We start from the raw sequence: 21,676 nt of genomic DNA on the forward strand, positions 1-21,676 counted from the left end.
TTTTTAAAGGATTTGAAGAATAATACTTCGTACTTCTGTAATTTTTTAAATTTTATTTTTGGAATTATTTTTTATATATGTACTTTGACTAATCTTGTTTAATTTGGTAGATATTCAATTGTTGCCGTATTGATATAGGTTTTTTTTTTTTTTTTTTTTTTTTTTTTTTTTTTTTTTTTTTTTTTTTTGTAATGGTAAGAAGAAGGGGGCACAATGGGCACACTTATGAGGGAAATAGAATACAAAGTGGGAAGTGATGCCACTACTCAATAAATTACAGGTATAAAGAAGAGTATTGGATAAAAAAATAACATAGTATTAGAGTAAAAAAGTCTTGGGGGTCTGTTCACTTCAACTTAATAACAAAGTAGTAGAGTATAAAAGTCTTGAGGCCTGTTTACTTCAGCTTAATTTTAGTTCGCTCAGTTTAATTCAGTTCAGCTCAGCTCCTAATTTTCCTCACTCATAAAATATTCATTTTATCTCTATTCAGTTTAGTTCAGTTCAGCTCCAATTAGTTTATTTCAATTCTGTTCAGCTACAATCAGTTCAATTCAATTCAGTTCAGTAAATATGAACAGACCTTTGGATTAGTGTATTAAAGTATACTTATTTTTTTTGTACAAGGTGGTAACAAATTAACAAATACACTATTCATTTATACTTTCTCCTTGAAATTATAGTCATTAATACTGATAAGAATGTTTGTGATTTAGACCGCCTTATAATCAAATATTGAACGGTAGGAATATTCCACCGGCTAGGGTACGGGGTAGAGCCCAGGCCACCCACTAAAGTTACATATTAATGGATTTTGTAATCAAAGATGTATCATGCCCACTTTCCTTTAGAGAAATTGTTGCCATGTGGAAATTTTCAATTATGATGAACAATATCTATCTCAATACTATTTGGGTCCCTCTTTGCCTTAGCCAAATTATGAAGAAATTTCCTTTTATGATTTGGACTTCAACAAGAAGAGGGCTTTCTTGGTAGTTGAAAGATTGCTACGCTCTATGAGCCATTTTTCGGAATTTGGATGTATTCTAGTTTTTTAAGGCCAAATAGTATTCGTGGGGGCGTTTTAAGAGTTGGATAGAGATTGAGAATTAATAATCGAGAAATTTATAAAATTATTAATACAGTAATATGTTGTTTGGTTTATACTTTATGAAGACAATAATTTGAGAATTAATGAATGTGTTACTTAAATATCTTGGGAGTAGTTGATATAAAGAACACAATAAAACAGCGACAATTCCTTGTTTATTTTGTGACGAGGGTATATAAATTGTGTGTAGATGATAAAATTACAAAGATACTCTTGCTAATCTTATTTTCTTTTGGTTCATTGTTGGCTTATTTACCATTTCTTTTACCTATCCCTTGGCTTAGTCAACAAATTTTGGATGGTAAAAAGTTATACCTAGTTGTACAACTTTGTTCCTAAGATACTCTGCTACGTTAACTTTTGAACAAACTCAGAAAATATCTTGTTTTCAACATTTTTTTTGCTCTTTCAGAGCCTAACTCAAGTACCTAGGCAGATTATACAATGTTTTGGGTTGTGAAATAGCATGTCAGTCAACTTCTTTCCATTTATTAGTCCTACCAAAATTCTTGCTTTGCAATTTGAACGGGTAATTTGGCCGCCATAAAGTATAAGCCTTACCGGCCAAAAGATTGAGAGCGATACAAAGTTACGGGTAGTACTTTAGGTAAGGAAGGTACTAAGTTGAATTGACATTTGACTCGTAATATTTTACATAATACATATGAAGTAGTACTCTATCCGTTTCAAAATGTTTATCTGTTTTTTAATACTCGTACAGAGTTAAATTATGTTATGGAATGGAGGAAGTATTTCATTTATACATTTTAATATGGAATTACACGAGCTAATCGAGTAGACATATGATAGACTGATGTTACTAAACTTATCTGTCTATCGTCTTATCGCTTTCTATTTTGATTATAATGGTGTTAAAGATAAGATCTTGTGGATCAGCCAACCCACTCGACGGAAGTTCACCAACAAACTGACTTTACCAAGCATTACCTTCTATTCCATGAGGTTTGACAACATGATTTAAAGGAACTTTAGATGATAAAATGAACTTTTAATTTGCTTCATTAAAAGTCGACATGATTAATTTGTTTTGCTAAAGATGAAACCGTTGCATTTTGTGCATTACAGCATTGAATGAAAACTATGGCTGGAAAGTTGATGGTTACTTTGTTGCTACATACATTTCGTAACTACCATGTTGAAATGATACGACTTTTTATCTTTTCTTAGTTTCTAGGATTGGCCTGGCTAACTCTTGATTAAGAGTTAATTAATATTCTCGACATTTGAATGTGATGGTGAGGGTGTTTGGCCGGATTGTTAGACGTTTGTCACATGTATTGCAGTAGACTCTATAGGGCAAGGAGCTTGTGGTGTTCGGTTGTTGCTCATTAGAGTGTTGTTTACTTTGTATTCGATGGGATGTTTAAGGAAAGGTAAGGAAGCATATATGGTGTTTGGACCGCGATATTAATGGAATTTCTATGTGATGGCAAAGAGAGGGTTCCACAAGTTGTATAAAGAGAGATGAGGAAGGGTATGCTGGTCGGAAGAAGGGAGAAAAGAATGATATAGAAGAGTTTGAGAGTCATAAAGATATAGATATGTGGATGTTTTAATGTTAGTGTATTTAATTTGATGTTCAACTTTTTTTTGTCATACAACATGAGAATTTAATAGTTTGTTCTTATACATGAAGAATTTTATGAGAGGCAGGAATAGATGTGGCATTTCTAATGTTGTTGCATTTAATTTGATGTTCACTTTATTTTTGTCTTACAACATGGGAATTTAATGGTTTGTTCTTATGTAATGTAGAATTTTGTGGGAGGTTTTTGGTACGCTGCGTGGGGTGGGGGTGGCGGTGGCGGTGGTTGGGGGGTTTAAGTTTTTAATTACAATTAATGTGAAGTAGACAGAACATAAAGTTACACAATAATTACATTATTAGTATGTGTTTCGTCGTGGAATTATAGTGACAAGTGTAATTGTTATCAGGATTTAGAATTCGGAGATAGTCTTGACCTTATTTAATTTCGTAAGAATAAAAATGACGAGAATGGAGGGATGGGGGGAGCGATGCAAAGGTATAGTAATTACACCATGTAAACGAAAATTTATTACCGAGCAATTAATTATATTTCAGATTGAGGTTAAAACTTCAAATTACTACTTGTAGAATAGATGAAGTGACGTACAATTGGTGTTGGTGGAGTGATCTTATTATCATCACATGAAAGAAAATTTGTTACTAGTACTAAGATTATTGCGAGTTGGTGATAAACCTTTCAAATCTATAAACAATTTATGTGACACATGATAGTTACCTTCCTTTAGGTCCCAAACGATCCATTATATGGTTGTACTACTAAAGAGGTTTCCTTTCATTTTACAAGTACAACAAAAAATATCAACTAGTAAGAATGAAAACAAATGATTAATACAACCCCCGGTCCAAATTACTCACAACTTTGAGGTATTATTTGTGAGATATAAAATATTCCAAAGTTGCGAGTAATTTGCACTAGAGTTAGTATATGGGATTAAGAGGAGTAGGTGCTCTTCATATTGGAAGTACTTAATTTACAACCTGTTTTTGAAGTTAGATGCATGTTATGTTAATGGCAAGCTAGAATTAGTTGAATGAGTATCTGTCTATGTTAGCTTTTGCATGCAAAATACAGAAATTAAAACACAGCGCTTGTCACTGTTGTCAGTATCCCACAAACTTTTATACACTATTGTCACTTTACCAAGTTTATGTCAACCTTTGTGTCACTTTCCACCAAATTATAGCACTTCCAATTCTCCTTCAAAAAGAAAAGCACTTCCAACTTATTTTGATCCTCAAGTATAATTAGTCTTTGTGGTTTCTTAATTGAGTACCCACCTTAGTAATTGCTGTAAGGCGGCTTGGTCAATTAGACTTGTTAGGGGTAAGAATCGAACCCCTCTCAAAAGAGTGGTGCTATATTCTGGACAATGCCTAGATCGTTATGCCTTATGTACAAGTTTTATTTAACCGATAAGGGAATCACTACCTTGGGCCATACATGTACTACTATGTGATTACTCCCACAAAATTCTACTAATTGTTCAATTTAAAAAGTTTTTTTTTTTTTTTTTTTTTTTTTTTTTTTTTTCTCTTCATTTTTTAACAAGATAGGGTACATGTTCTGGGCTAGATATTGTAAGATGAGTCCTCTTAAAAGTTGATGCAACCACCAGAATACAAAAGGGTGTGGGGGATTACTCCTTTAAGGCAGGATAGGCTAAGTTTAAAGTGAAAGTGAAAGGGTAAATGTCCCATAACTTCCATTAACCCTTGTGGTCTTGTCTACCTTTTCAATTTTGTTTTGATAACTTTGCAATCTACTTCGTATATCATTATCGATGTAACACACATAAATCGAACTTTATTTTGAGGAGAGAGAAATTTATATACGTCGTATTTAAAAAAAGACGAAACTCAATCCAGAGGGTACACCCTTTTTTTGTGTGTGGGTCCCTTTAGGATTGGTGCCTCTCGAAGAAGTGAGCTGGACGGCTGCTGTTTTGCACATGTATAGTTCTTTACTTTGCATGGATTGCTTTTGTCTGTAAGTTTTTGTGGTTTTTTCTGAAGCTTTGAACATTTCCTGCTTAACAGGATATGTAGAATTTGATTGATCACATGGAGGTTCTATATTCTGTTGTTTAAGGTTCATGTCTGGACTCTAGACTATAATTTTTATTATCGTCGATCTTTGTTAAGTGACTTATAACTAGTACAAGTACACATACACGAACACATACACGTACACATACACATACACATACATGAACACGTGCCTAGAAATATAATTGGATTATATGGCTAGATTTATATGCCTTAGCTTGTGACCAGTTTTGCATTCCATTTATAAGTAGGAATACGACCATTCATTCGAGTATGCTTAAATGCTACCTAGTACTTTTGAGCTAACTGATTTGCTTAAGGTTCTAACTTCTAAGAAGTATAGTCACACACTCAAATTAATGTATAAGATGAGAGAATAACAGCTATAGAGTACTACTGCAATTACAAGCAAGTTTACGAGGTATTTTTCTGGGGCCGATTTCATATAGAGATTTGTTAGCAAGTTTTGAGATCAATTTCATTACCTTTTATCTTCACAGATTCAACAAAGATTAGTCTGAGAGCGCAAAGAATAAGCTAAGTGGCATAATTTTGGGTGTGAACTGAAGGAAGCATTAGAGTGGACAGATCCATAACAAGTCTTATTGAACTTGTATAACATCATTTAGAGAGTTAGGAAGTGAAGTTACATGACATTAGTGTAATTCGCAATTATGAAGTTGCTTTGAATTGTAAAATTGACAAAATTATGTGGTTTTAATTAGTAAAGTGTTAAGTTAATGAAGTTATATCTTTGTCACCCCTTTAATTAGAAGTCATAGATTCATGTATATCTAGTAAGGATATCTGTAAAGTTATTTCCATGTATAAAAGAAGGGACCCCTTAGGATCATATTGGATTTCATGTACCAAACATGAAGTGATGCTTCTCGTTTTGGAGGGGGCAATTCAAGATGTGGCATCACTCGTCAGACTCCTATATACTTATTCAGAACATGCATACCATTATTAGTTATTCTAGGAACTACCAGTATAATTTAAAGGTGTTGCGCATGTTTATGGGCTTGTTTTTAGCTAGGACTTCTATGAGTTCTATCTCGTATTCTCGTGTAGTCGAGTATTGTGCTATTTGCTACTCGTATATTGCTTCTTAGATACTCGTATGCCAGACTTAGATTGCTTCTTTTTCCTATCTCTTTGCTTGGGTCGCGCTCGTGTTTCCTATAGTTAATTCAATAGTCAAAGGTTAATTAGAAATAGCCCTGGCCTTCTACAATTGCAAGAATAGGGTAGTAGACGTCAATTCCTTTTACCCTATGATGGCATTTAAGACGTTGGGCCTTTGTGTATTGATAAAATAGATTATTGAATTATTGAGTTATGACACTGGTATTGGTTGTGGTCACGTTTAGCCAATCATAAATTTATACTCCATCTGGTCGGCAATTTTGTCAGGTGAAAGTCAATGTGCTATGTGAAGACCACTTTGGATATTCATCTAATTTTCTCTCCTTTCAGGTTTAAATGCATGTCACATAATTTTCTCATGTATTGTGAACAGATATTGACCGTGTTTAGTGAAAAATTAAAAGATAAAAGTGTTTGATAAAAAATATATTGCTTTTTTAAAAAAAAGATAAATAGTCAATTGCTTAAAGATGTTTGAATAAGTAAAATGACCACTAAGCTAATTGTAGGATACGTAGTTGAGATAAGATTTTAAATTAAATTAGGGTATAATGTCATTTCACATTAAAATATAAAGTAAGCTAATGAAAAAACTTTTATAAGGAGATTATGGAGTGGAATAATTAGTCTCACTTTCATATATTAGGGGTTTTTTTTTTTTTTTTTTTTTTTTTTTTTTTTTTGCATTGTATTTTCTTTGTTATGTTTATAGATTACATGTGTTAATAAAAATATTCTAAATTTATAAGTAAAATATCTCATGAATAAAATTAAATTTTCATAGTATCAACTTTTCAATCACACACTAAATACATTGGGTGTAAAAACGAAATAGGTCTAGTATCATATGAAAGGATTTTATCGTGCATATGGAAAATAAAATAAGGATTTAATCATCACTCATTCTCATTAAACGAATAAAAATATTTATATATTTAGATTAATAGGCGAGATAATGTGTTAATATTGAATTGCGGTCACCAACTAGAACCAATATTGTGTAACAATTTATCAATGGTGGAGTTAAGTTCAAATCAATGGGTAAATTGACCCTACTTATTATTAAAACAATTCATGTGATTTACATCAATTTCATGTAATTTGTTAACTCTGTTTTTAAATGATTTTAATGTAATTTGTTTTATGTAATAAACTCAAATCTATTATGTCTTTTAATGATTAATACGAATTGCATACTATACATGCATTTAATTGAGGATATAATAATGTACCACAGCTTATTTCCAAAGTCAATGTTTGTAATAGTCAAATGATCCTGTTGTAAAAGGATCTTCAAGGGCAGCAGTAATTATATAGCATTATATATATTAGCAAATAATGCTTTAATAAACTTTTGGGATTTTGTAACCCAAGATTTCATTGAATTGACTCGGGTGATATATATTGTGATCAAGTATATATTGTCATGAAATATGTTAATTTTGTGAATCACTTAAACCACATTTGTAATTTACACATTCTTGGAATATATAATGATATACTGAAACACTTAAATATGTTAGCGAGAAAATGAAAAGATAAAGTATGAAATCAAGGGAGTTTAGTCTTTGCATCTTGTCATTCTCCAAGGAATATATCAAAAATTTTAATATGTATATACATATATAATAAATTCTTTAAATAAGTTTTTCACTAAACACTTTAAATTAGCTTATCTAATAGTCAATAAGCTAATGTTGATCAAATAACTAATTTGGCTCAAATAAGCTATTTATCGAACCCAATCTTTGTCATTTGCCAAAATTTTCAAACTACCTAAATGCTATATATATATATATATATATATATATATATATATATATATATATATATATATATATATATATATATATAAAAGAAAAAAAAGAAACAGATTTCATCAATTTTGGGGTCTATTGTTGATTAGTTCGTTTAAATTAAAATTCAAAAAAAATAATTTAGTCACATAATCATTATTTCTCCATTCTAAAATACAATTGGTCTACATTAAGTCATTGAAGTTGGATTGTGTTTAGGTTAAGATTTTTTATTTGAGCCGATTTTTGACCCTTTTAATTTTCATTTTGAAAGTAGTATACAAATCTCTTGGTCATTAATGTAGCCTAATCTTTTTCTCTGCATTTCTAAAGATCAACATAAAATTTTTCTTGTGGAAGTTGCTAACACATATATTTAGTGATTAGTGAAATATGCAGATCTATCATCTATGTCATCCTATACAACATGTAACCAATAAGCGTAAAAGTGAAGATAAGCTTCTTGCAATCATTGTTCTAATCAAATGGTTCAGATAAGTCACAATCCTTGCAAGTCTCAAGTTGACATAAATTATAACAACATATGAGGTTTTACATGGTTGTTAGAGAGAAAAATTAAAGATCATATCACCTCGTATCTGCTTGTTTCCTACGGACCACAAATTCAATTCATAAGAGATAAGATGTACAATTTTGTACGTAAAAATTGTTGCATTAACCATGTAATTTGCTGGATCTCACATTACTTGTATTCAATTAGATTGGTTGCTCCATTGTGGATGCTTACATTAGGGTTCACAACAATTATATACATGAATAAATTAAGGAAACTTGCTAATGTTAATTTAAATCAAATATTGTTATTAATTAGTACTAACCATTAGAGGGATGATTTGTGTAATCAAACATCTTGCTAGCTAGTCATTTTCAATGTTTTGGATATATTATAATTTTCATCTTTAAAAGTACTAAGTGGGGATGTTTCTTGCTAGCACTTTATATACTTTCTTGTTTTTAGTTTGATTCAATTGCAAAAAGAGTTTATTCCACGTCATTTTCTCGTAATATTTTTTATTTTATTTTTGATGTTTTCTGATTTCCTTATAAAATTTCTAAATTGGCCTTAGGAAAAGTCTTAAGCAACGTTCTTCTTGATAACAATATTTCACAAATTTCGTAATTAATAAAAAGTTTGTAATATGATTTCAATGATTAAAAACTTTTAGAGCTCGATGTTCCCTTTAAAGAGCACTTCTCTTTTCATATTAGTAGACATATACATGATTTACTAATTTAGTTATATTTAACCTACAAGGTTGGATCTATATATTCTATAAAATTTTTGTATCACAAGATATTTATAATTAATACAAAAAGCGTGCCTAGGAGTAATTAAAAGTGAGGATTAGCTTCATATGTCAATCAACTTAATTAAATGATCATGATTAGCCAATTAGGAGTAAAATTTACAACCCTCTAAAATTAACATTAAACTGTACAATATAGTTGCAAAGTTTTGCTTGGTGGTGCTTGGAAGAATAATATAGACATCATATCAAACTGTTTCCCAAAGCATGATTCTTTTCTTGGTACAAGATTTGTTTTTAATCTTTGTTTCATTTTCTGCCTTCAAGTAGCATGGATATATATGCTTTTTTACACTGATTAACTTTGTTTAATCGTCATTAATTTGTGGGTGCTTTGTAGCACATATCTAAGAAAACTTGTTATGATTAATTTATAGACTAATGTTGTGATTACTACTAAAATAACCATTAATAAATGATTTAATTGTAACTTTAAAGCAACATCTAGGTTTGTCCTTATCAAAGAGAGTAGGATTTACTACTAAATGTTATCTTCAAAAAGTACCTCAGCCACCATCAAATAGGGTTGTTTTTCGCCAGCTAGCTCTTTACTCGTCCTCCATTTTGTTGGCTTACTGTTTAGTCTTGTAACTATCAAGTGACATACTCCCTCCGTCTCGTTTTTTAGATCGTCTATTTTGAGCTAGCTGGTGCATGTGTCATTTAATGTGTCGACTCCTAATTATCTTATCTTTGACAAATATATTTTACAATTTTATCTTAACCATGTTTTTTCCTTACAAAATTATATACTTGTACTACTTGATAAGTGAAATCTGCTAGAGTCGATCTAAGGGCATGTTCATATTTACTGAACTGAGCTAAATTGAACTGAACTTGATTGGAGCTGAACTGGACTGGATCGAACTGAACTGAACTGAACTGATTGGAGCTGAATTGAACTGAACTAAACTGAATTGAGTTGAAATGGATATGAGAGAAGAAAATTAAGAGCTAAACTGAACTGAACTGAACTAATTGGAACTGAATTGAACTAATTGGAGCTGAATCGAACTGAAATTAAGTAAATGTGAACATGCTCTAATCCAATTATTGTGGTCACTTATACCAAATTAAATCTACCCATTTAATATGATATGGGGGCATCATCCAATTTTAGTAGCCAATAACTATCTAAACTTGCGAAACTTAATTGGTGCAAGATATTTTATCACCTTATTAAAAATAAATATTTAGTGGCACTTTTTGCCCTTTTAGAAAAAGGTGAACTTTACATCTCTTTCAAAAACTAGGTAAAAATTATCTTTGATAAAAAGTACTTCAGATACTATGTTACCTATAATTCTAAACAAATCAATACCAAACAGCTAGCAGCTAACAATTATATTTGATACACAATCTAAAGTTTCAAGTGAATCATCTCACATTGGTAATAAGAAATTAGAAGTTTACGATATGGAGGTATCACTCGATTTTAGTAGCCAATATATATCTAGACTTGTAAAACTCGACTGGTAAAAAGATTATAATTTTATAATAGACTAGTAAAAAAGTAATATAAAGCAATACCTTTTGTTCTATTTTGAAAAAAAACAACTTTATTTCTTGTCGAAAACTAAGTGAAACCTTTCTATGAAAATAAAAAGTATACTTCAGTTATGATATCAATAATTTTAATCAAATCAATCACATACAACTAGCAGCTAGCAATTTATACTTGTATCTGATACACAATTTAAAAGTTGCAGGGTAATCATCTTACACTGATAATAAGTATTTCGTATGTAGTTCCAAGTTAACCCCTTGTGATCTCCCTTTTTTTTTTTTTTTTTTTTTAAATAACCCCTTGATTTCCTTTAGACTTAAAAGGTTTCCTCAACTTTACACAATCACCATTTATGAGACCATATTGTAGAATACTATATCATAATCCAATCATATACAGATATACAATTACAAGTTACCCCCTTGATTACCTTAAAACGCGCCCTCCCCCATCCCCCCACCCCGCCACCCCCACCCCCACCTCCACCTCTAAAGGGCCTAGCTAGTTTGCCTACTCAAATCAGGTTAGTTTGTAGAAAGTTCTGACTTTACCTACCAAAAAAATGATTAATTACCTCTTAAATTTATTGATAATTTAAAAGACTTATCTCAACCTTAATTACGTAGTATTTAATCGTAAACTAAAATATCAACTGCCTAAAGTTGCCTTAAAAAACGATACGACACAGGAACCTTTAATAAATAATAGCCGCCTTACAAAATATGAACTTATGAAGTATATTTTTTTCATACTTGTATTTTTTGAAAACTATACTATAGCATATGAATATATGATACTAAAAAAAAAAATTACTTTAAAGGTAACATATTAACTTAATTTGGACTATTACTGTTCAAATAGAAAGTTGTAGGGCAGTGGAATATGCCATCGCAAATAGCAATAGCTTGTGAATGGGGGAGAAATGAATGGACAAAAGAGAGTTTTATTCTTTAATCCTTCTTTTAGGAAGCATAAATGCATGATTAAGGGCACTAAACAAGGTAGAGACCAATCAATAACAAAGTAGAATGACATTGATTTATGCAAAAACAATGTACTAGTATACTAAACTAAATATAGAAGTGGACAATTGATTGAGGATTTGAGAATCATACAAGAAAATGATTGAAAATGTAGTGTGGCTTTGACAACTAGCTAATTTTGCAGACCAACTTAAGTGGAAAAGTGCTACTTGTAAATGCATCGTTTTTAGCCCATGGGATGGGACCCATGTGAACCATCCTAGGTGGAAAAGTACCTAAAAATAATTTTTTTATTTTTAAATTTTTTTGTTGGAAGGTTTGGTAATTTTAGGCATAATTTTGATTTTTCATGTAAAAATGACCAATAGATTTGATTGACTTTACAAATTTTGGAGAGATATTTGTGACAAATGGTAAATATTTTTTTCTTAATGGGAGGTGTTTTAACTACTACACTATATAGAGTTATTTGAGTTTGATTTATGTGTATTAAGACACTGTTAGGGCCTGTTCTCATTGAATGAACTCAGCTGAACTGAACTGAATTGAACTCAGCTGAACTGAACTGAACTGAACTGAAATGAATATTTTATAAGAGAAGGAAATTAGGAGCTGAACTGAACTGAACTGAACTGAACTCAGCTGAACTGAACTGAACTGAAGTGAACTGAATTTCAACGTAAGAGAACAGGCCCTTAGTTTACTATAAAGTTATAATCTTTTTACCAGTCAGTTTTACATAATTGAGATATCAAGTGAACTAAAATTCATTTATGTGTATAGACGTTTGATAAAGTGATCGTAAAAGTACATCTTAAATATCCCCACCTTCAAAAAGAAAGGGGGAGCTAGGTGGGGATGAGAAACATAAAGCAACCTTCCAAATTTTCAAATAAGACCAATTTGATAAAGAGTACTACAATTCTATAATTCCCTTGTTTTTAGTACGAGTCTAGATCTTATTGTAGCGTTTAACATAATTTATTCTATCAAGTACCCCAGTTGAGTGTTAAAATAATTATGCTATATAATTTTAGAATGAAACTTTGTCATAAAGAATTATTAGTCCAATAATTTAGACAATTATTGAAGACAAAACAAATGGCTAAACCAGGAATTTGTTGATTAATTGCTCTTCAGTAACGTTTATACACTTACAAGATGAACAATCGAGAACTAATATCTAAAATTTGTACAACAATACAGAGTAAACATGAAATTGAATATTTCCCTAAAAATTCACTCTGAAAATTGATGAAAAACCTACAAATCTACTACTAAAGCAAAAATTTGGCTAACTTTGAGCAACTTCACTTCTATAATTTCTCGCCAAATCTTCCCTTTCAAGTGGCACAATACTCACTACAACCATGTCACTTGTTGATGTTGTTGTTGTTGTCGTCGTTGTTGCTGTTGTTGTTGTGGTTGTTGTCGATGTTGACAACGATGATGATTCTAACGACGAGGTGGTTTGATGATCATCACCAAAGCCAATAATCTTGTTACAAGTTTCAACTAAAGATTGTCTACAAGTAGGGCAAGAGGAGTTAGAACCAAGCCATTTATCAATGCACTTAACATGAAAACCATGATGGCATTTTGGTAACATCCTAACTTTTTCACCACCCTTAAACTCTGATAAACATATCACACACTCTGAATCTAACCCTTGTATATTCACCTCTTTTGAGTACTTAACCACTAGAAATGTCTTTAACGCCTTTTTATCCAAACCATTACAACTTTTCTTCTTTTGTTCATGACTAATTATGTTTAGGTAATAATTAGGCTCGCCGGTAATCATACTTGAGCACTTGATCACACACCTAATGAAGGTGTTTATGCATAAAGAGCATATTAAAGCACATACTAATACCGCGAGGATCATGACTATATTAGCATCAAAGCCGGAGTTGACATGGCCCGAATTCGGGTCTAGGACTTGGTAGGTTGGTGTAGGTGCTTGTGTTGTAGGTGGTGAAGGGTGGAAGGGGGAGTGAAGTAGTAATCTTCTAGAATAGTGAAGGTTGGTAATGATTTCTTGGGGAATAGAAGAAAAGGAAGTTGAAGGAAACATGTTTAGTTTTTGAATTTTGGTAAAGAAAAGAGAGAGTATTATTGTTGTGAGGGGAGTGGATAGAGTTGGATGTGGAATTGTGGTTGTGTTGGAAGATGAATATATAGTGGCTTAAAGTTACAAAAAGTATAGATTTTGTAGATCCTATATATATACTTGTAAATGAATATATATCTTATTTGCAATCTACTTGTATATGTTTGTTGTTGGTAAGGATATGTTAACAGCAAGGATGTGTTGTGTTTCCTTGGTATAATTTACCTGGCCTTATTATTTAATTAAGTACCTTGTATAAAATTTTTATGTTTAGTTTTTCAGTAGATGATCAACTCTGTAGCTAGATTGTGAGGCCATGTTTGGATGGGATGTCATGTATTAAGTTAAGGGAGTGATAAAAGTCAAACTAGGAAAAAATATACTCGTACTTCTTAAGTGATTAGAGGTTGATGTGAAAAAAAATATTGACAAGCCAAATAAAATAATAAAAGCATGAGGAAAAGAGAAATATGGAGGAATAATTATGTACCCTCTTTGAGGGTAATTGATATTCACCACTCTCTCCCAAAATTGTATGGCAAAGAGATTTTTATACAACAATAAATGGTGTAGCTACGTAGTACGGCTTCGGTTATTTCCTCCTAGTACGACTGGCCTTATTTTGGGCCTTGAACGGCCCAAGGAAAGAATCGATGATTTTGTTTACTGGAAATTTACCAGGGATGGGAGGTAAACCACGAAGACTGTGTATGTGTGCTCCTTGTGTTATGAGAATGGTGACCAGCGGTCACCTTTGGTTCTTGACTCAAGTTGGTGGAGGCATTTCTGGGCTTCGCCTTTACTTCCGAAGTGGAAATTGTTTGCTTGGAAAATTATCCATAATGCGTTGCCTTCTGCTTCGTTACTTGCTAGGAAGGGTTTGCCTGTGGATTCCAGATGTGGGTTCTGTCATCAGGATGTGGAGACTCTTTCTCACCTTTTCCGAGACTGTCCGTTTACTTGGAGTTTATGGGAAGACCGACCTTGTGGTTCAGCCTTGAATATGTCCCAGGATCAGTCTTTTGAACAGTGGTTTCCTGAGGTTCTTTTTAGGTTTCTTCATGATAAGGACTGGTTGATGCTAGATCGTTTTCTAAGTCTGTTATGGGCCCTTTGGCTTACTCGAAACTCTTTGAGGTTTTGTTCTGCGGTTTATTCTCCTGATTCCATTATGGATCTAGCTTCTAGTTGGGTGGACAGGTGTTCAGCAGCTAGATTGTTCAGATATGATATTACGCCTGCGTTTCCTCCTGGATTTTCTTATGCTATGACTTCTGCAGTTCTTAAAGGGAATGCTTCGGATGTTAGTACAGTTAGTCTTGCTTTTGATGGGGCATGGAATTCTGGCAGTCATAATGCGGGTACTGGATGGGTATTCTTGGATGTGGCTTCTAATGTTCAACTCGGGGGTGGGGCGTAGGCTTGTAGCTCTAATTCTGCGTTCCAGTCTGAAATGATAGCCTGTCTGTTTGCTTTACGCCATGCCAAGCAGCGTGGGTATTCCTCTTTACAGATTCTTACTGATTGTTCTTTGGTGGTGGATTCGCTTCGGTCTTTGGTTCCCAAGGATATTTCTGTCTGTTGGATTCAGCAAGAGCTTCTGGAAATTATTGGGGCTTTGGTTGTGTGTCATGTTCAGAAAGTTCCAAGATCTGCGGTTGCTCAAGCTCACTGTTTGGCAGGGATGGCGCGTCGTCGTGATTTACTTTGTTTACGTTTTTAGTTTGTTTGTTGTTTGTTTTTTTGTAAGTTCTTTTGTCAAAAAAAAAAAAAAAAAATGGTGTAGCTAAATTGAATCATATAAAAATCAATCTCTTACAAAGTTAAGGAGTGTCAATCAGTAATCATGTTATACATGTAACATCTAACGTAAATTTTAAAAATAAGGAGGAAGAACCTAATCAAACATTCAAACCTTAATGCTGCGTTTCATTCTCTTCGATCTTATTTTTGATTGCTTTTTATGAAGTCGCACCGGGAGCTAGTGCTACCATTTTTTATTGGGGCGACCCCCCATAACTTTTTTTATTTTTTTTTTGTTCAACTTTTACGATTTGAACATTTGAAATTGAGGGGGATGGGTAAGGGGATCATCACCCTCAAGCAGCATCTGGAGTTGAGAGCAATCGACTGTGTAACCTCAAGGTTACAAGGCAAATCTATAGTTAACTACAACAAACCTTACTTGATGATACCCATTGTACGTGTTATGTGTTACCGTAGATATTTCAAAAATTAAAAAAAGTCCTTCTCTAGATACCTCGTTCCGTAGCTATAGCCTACTAGAGCACTACTTCTCTACGACTAAAATAACAGGTTGATCTGTTTTTAATTTGAATTGAAAATGTGAACTTTACACTTGTAAACATGTTTGTTTTTCTTTTTTACATTTCTCACTCTTCAGTCACTACACTTGTCAAACAAATAAGTGTATAATTCTAATTCTAATACGCAATATTTTAGATTAAGAGCCTTGATTAGTAGACTGACAAGTGTAGAAAAAGTGCAATTTGATTAACATTATGCTATACACTTGTGTGTTAATTAAGATTAAGTAAGAATTGCTCCTCTAAAAATAAAAATTAAGTGGGTATTATAATAATCAAATTGGGCCCGAATACGACAGAGTTAAAATTTGACGGGTCAATCGAAAGAATGAAATGGGTTTGATTTTTCATGAGTTGGTTGGGTGATTATATTCATCCTATGGGACGGACAAATGGTTCATAGTTTATCTTCATGTTTGGTTCATACTCCAGAACATGCTTTAAATTTGGGAAAATACAAGTTAATCTGCCAGATAAACGAATTTTTGTTAATCTGTTAATCTGCTAGATAAACGAATTTTTGTTAATCTGATGGCATTTTTGTAAATATATTGAAAAAGCAGGGTCATTTATTAAGTACTGTTCAATTACTGTTTGCTTTTTGCTTTTACTGTTTGGTGAGGAAATTACACATGTACCCCTCAACTAGTACATGAAAAGACGCATATACTTTCCACTGCTACTTGAAAAGACCAAAATACCCCCAGATAAACGAAATTCGTTAATCTGGGGAATTGACTAGGGTCGACTCTTTAAATATTCCGTTCATACAATATAAATATAAATATTAGTGTATTTATTAATTTTTAATTTTTGTTATCTATATTAACGTATCCAAATAACTCAAGTTTATTTCATTTGATTTGAATCGAGTCATTTTGGTTGGAGCAGTTTTGTCACAAGCAGCCTATGAGCAAATTAAAAATAGAGTAAGGGCTTGTTCCGATAGCTGAAAACAACTGAACTGAACTAAACTAAACTGGACTAATTAGACTCGTCAAAAAAAAAAAATGAATTAATTGGAGCTTAACTGAACTAAAATGAAATGAAATTAAGTTGAACAAAATAGACCATAAGATAAGCTTCTTGCGCGCAGTTATTATTGCAAAGTAAGGAGTTGTGGTTAAGATAATCAAAGCAAAGGTGAGTGACAAGACTTGCAAATTTCAAGTTGACATAAAATTAAACTACGTAGTTGTCGTAGTATAAGATGTTAGGTTATACGACAAAGTGCTTAAGAGTATAAAGGCAAAAGATCACCTCGTATTTGCTTGCATCCTACACCACAAGTCCAATCCAAAAGACGTATTTATAGTACGTTAAAATAGTTACGGAGTAATTGCATTAAGGCATGCAATTAGTAGCTGGATCTCACAAATTACTTGTACCCTATCAACTTGCATGCTCTTTTATAGGATACTTAATTACATTAATTAAGAATACTTGCTATTGTTAATACAAACTATACGTCCTATATTGTAAGCAACCACCTTGTTAGTCCTTTTCAAGTGTTTGGATATATTAACAAGTTTATGTTTAGAAAGTACTAAGTCGAGGTGTTTATTTTCAGTAGCTACTAATAAGCTAATTTCGATAGACTCGAAATTGGTCCAATCCTTTCCGTACCCAAACCAAAAGCCTTCTTACCTGAATATGAGTTGTACTCGAAAGCCTCCTCACTCGATCCTCTATAGTATACCCATTAAAAATACGGATAAACCAATTATGCCCCTAAAGTACCGAGAATACACTAATATTGAGCATTATATTAACAAATTTAGCCTTAACTTAAGATGAAAAGTTATAAGCAACATCATTCCCATTATTTGTAAAGTTTTAAGAACTTCTTATGATAAACTAAGAATATACATGATTTTAGTTTAATATCTTGCACCAATACTCCGTATCACAAGATATTTACGAAGTACTCTATATATTAACGCTCTTAAAGTGATACAAGTACGGAGTACTGGATAAGCTTCATTTGTTAATTTACTTAGATAAATGATTAAGATTAGCTAAGATAATAGTAATGCAATTTACAGCCTTTCAAAAGAAACATTAAACTATCCAAACAAGTATCATTATACAAAATTATTATTACAAAGTTTTGATGGTGTTTCTCAAAAGCACGATTCTTTTCTTGGTACAATTGCAATTATACATTGTTTTATTTGCTGCATGCCTTCAACTTGTAGGGCGGATCTCAGATGCTTATTAACCCAAATCAAGTTTGTTTAAATGTTAGTTTAATCATATTTGTGGGGGCTTATCGAGTTATTAACTATTGTTGCAACTACTACAATAACAAATTAACAACCATCAATTATGCTTAACTTTAATTTTAAATAAACAACTTATTTGTTTGCCCTAATCAAGGATTGTACATCTTCAAAATGTACGGGAATGTTTTCTAGTAGACTTAATTAACGCATTTAATTAAACAGAAATGAAAGATCATATCCCTAAATTTATCGAGGCCACAACATTATTGTGAATAGTAAGAGGGATCCAAAAAGGTAGTTACAAATTTTAGAATCAAGATATGTAATAATTAAGTAGGTTTTTCATAACTAAAAAAAAAAAAATAACATATTTGAAGATATTTTGTTCATTAAAGTGAACAAGTTAAATACGAAAAAGTACTTCGTAGTAAGAAGTTGTTCACATTGTTTTCCAAAAAAAAAAAAAAAAAAAAAAAATGTTGTTCACAAACTTTATCCAAGAAATGCTCTAGAACTCTAGAAGTAATTGTGAGACTAGTGTAGCCGCCTTAAATTTTTTTTTTTTTTTTTTCCAGGGTGTAGCCGCCTTAAATTAATTTTACATGTATTTTTATTAAAAACAAATGTGGTAGTATTTACGATAAACGCATACTTGGAAGAGTAACATATTAACATAATATAGCCTATTAGTGTCGAAATAGACAGTTGTAGGGTAGTGAAAGCACAAAAAAATTGCCATCGCAAATAGCAATAGCTTGTGAATGGAGGGGAAATTAATGGGTGCAAGAAAGTTTTGCTCTTTAATCATCCTTTTAGGAAGCACAAATGCATTACTAACAAAAGTCGACGTATGACATTTAAATATGTAAATAACACGTTGGGCGTGTACTAGAACTAAACTCAAAATACTTATCGTCTTATCATTAACATTTTGCTAGTTTTGGTTCAATGTCAGTAGAAGATTCAATTCAACTTTTCATGAATGATGTCGATGTCAAACAATTTTCGATTAATTCTCCAGTATTAATTATCACCATGTTTCTTGACAAAAATGCCTTTATCTTTCCGTTTATAAATACTTCCTCCGTCACTTAATTAGATTCATATTTCCTTTACTTATTACTCACATAATAGAGAAAAGTAGGAATCTAATTAAGGGACGGAGGGAGTAGTATATGTTGTAAATAAAGGAGTAGTCTATTACAAATAGTATAAAAATATTAAGCAAGATCGGAAAAAGTGATCTCACAAAAGGAGGGAGTATGGTGTGTCGTGAAGCAAATTCACTGACTTGAAAACGAAATTCCGACGCAACCGGGGTGCTCAATTGTATTCGTCGGCACGTTCCCTAAAGTTAACACACCACTTCCACTCAAAGGCACTTTTGGGTGGAAGGTTGGAGCCAAGTAACTTATGCCCAATATAGAGTATGTGTTTAGCTTGTGTTGGATATATATTTTTTTTGTGTATGTAACACAATAAAGAGTTCTTCTATTTATAGAAAAAACATAGAAGAAGAATCCCATCAAACGTCAAGGGAGATGAATAATCAAATTGATGGTGGTAATTAATCTCCTTTAACATTCTCATAAAAGGGGAAGGTTATAAGAGTTACACAAGAACATAACGTTGGTGATTTATCACCTTAAACTTCCACTTGAATGAGGTGTTATATGTGAGAATTATTCAAGAAATTAAGAATGGGAAGTAACATCTTGAATTCCCTTTCTTTATTCCAACAATCCCCCACTAAAGGAAGGGAAGAAAAATCAAAGAAGAAGATAAGCAACATATTGGGCATAAGAGGAGACCAATACTTAACACTTAGATATTACATAAGTAATTTGAAATCTAGTGCTTAGTGAGATGAGGCAATGAATTACAAGTATAAGGGTGGACAAACCTTGAAACCCTTAGACTCTTAATCAAAGAGTGGACTAGCCTTGAAACTCTAAGATTTAATCCAAGACCCTCACATCACATACATCACTCTAAAATTTACTTGAACTCCGCGAAGAGATGTGCTTATTTATAGCCAAGCACATTCACCTTAGGTCTAGTGGAGACTCTAGAAAACCGGCCAAAGTTTTCATGGAAGATGGCTAATCTTCACAACCACATAGGTGAGTTCTTTAGTGTGCGTCTCAATAGCACAAGAACTCATTAAGAGTTAAACAACTCAACCTCACCAAAAAAATCAAACATTACAAACATTATCACCATAGGAATTAGGACAAATGTAATGTATCATGTGGCTTAAGTCCTATTCCCCTCGATGATTCACCAACTTGTTTTCTTGCCAATCCTTTTGTTAAAGGATCCGCCAAGTTCTTTTCGGACCTCACATAGTCCAATGCAATCACTCCATTCTTGAGAAATTGCCTCAACACTTTGTGTCTCATACGAATGTCTCTTTTTGCCATTGTAGTTGCTATTATTGGCCACTCCAATTGCCGCTTGAGAGTCACAATGTATAGACACCGGTGATGAACTCTTCCCCCACAATGGTATGTCGGCTAGGAGGTTCCTAAGCCATTCTGCTTCATGACCTGCCAACTCAAGAGCAATAAGTTCAGATTCCATGGTGGAGCGAGCTAAACATGGTTGTTTTGAGGACTTCCATGAAATAGCACCTCCACCCAAAATAAAAACATAGCCACTAGTTGAGGATATTTCATCATTATCGGTTACCCAATTTGCATCACAATATCCTTCTAAAACATTAGGAAAGCGATAAAAATGCAAACATCCATTCATTGTATCTTTAAGGTACCTTAGTAACCGACGAAGTGCAACCCAATGACTTTGACTTGGATTGTGAGTATATCTACTAAGTGTACTTACCACATAAGCAATGTCGGGTCGTGTACAATTCATTAGAAACATCACACTACCAATTACCTTTGCGTAGAGCTCTTGAGATACACTAGGACCCTTGTTTTTCTCAAGCTTCATGTTGGGATCATATGGGGTATTGCAAGGCACCACATCAAAAGAATCAAATTTCTTTAGAATTTTTTCCACATAGTGAGATTGGCTCATGGCAAAACCATTTATTGTTTTCCTTAGACGAATTCCAAGGATTACATCGGCTTCTCCCATGTCCTTCATTTCAAACTTAGTAGAAAGCAAAGCCTTAGCATCATTCACAACACCAAGATTAGTACCAACAATAAGCATATCATCAACATATAAACAAATTATAACACATGATGACCCAAAGTCCTTAGAATACAAACAAGAATCTGAAGAATTAGCCACATAGCCACAACTCCTAAGAGTACTATCAAACTTTTCAAACCATTGCTTAGGAGCTTGCTTAAGACCATAAAGAGACTTTCTAAGCTTACACACTTTGTGTTCTTGTCCCTTCACCACAAAACCCTCTGGTTGAGTCATATAAATTTCTTCATCAAGGTCTCCATTAAGAAAAGCCGTTTTGACATCCATTGGTGAACCACTAAGTCATGAATTGCCGCAAGGGCTACCAAGGTTCTAATGGTGGCAATCTTAGTCACGGG

At 32.7% G+C, this 21,676-nt stretch overlaps 1 protein-coding gene and 1 pseudogene across 1 annotated transcript; one reads left to right on the forward strand and one right to left on the reverse strand.

Moving 5' to 3' along the window:
* Positions 1 to 12,609: 12,609 nt before the first annotated feature.
* On the reverse strand, positions 12,610 to 13,660 carry LOC145602585 (RING-H2 finger protein ATL78 pseudogene; annotated as a pseudogene).
* Positions 13,661 to 14,056: 396 nt separating this feature from the next.
* Positions 14,057 to 15,023, forward strand: LOC145602726 (uncharacterized). The gene is made up of 2 exons (XM_081658893.1): positions 14,057 to 14,104; positions 14,349 to 15,023. The coding sequence occupies exons 1-2, from the start codon at positions 14,057 to 14,059 to the stop codon at positions 15,021 to 15,023; spliced, it is 723 nt and encodes a 240-aa protein (XP_081515019.1).
* The last annotated feature ends 6,653 nt before the right edge of the window (positions 15,024 to 21,676 follow it).

This window comes from Chenopodium album, chromosome 21 (genome assembly GCF_948465745.1).
Source record: "Chenopodium album chromosome 21, dcCheAlbu1.1, whole genome shotgun sequence".
In the NCBI taxonomy this organism is placed as follows: Eukaryota; Viridiplantae; Streptophyta; class Magnoliopsida; order Caryophyllales; family Amaranthaceae; genus Chenopodium; species Chenopodium album.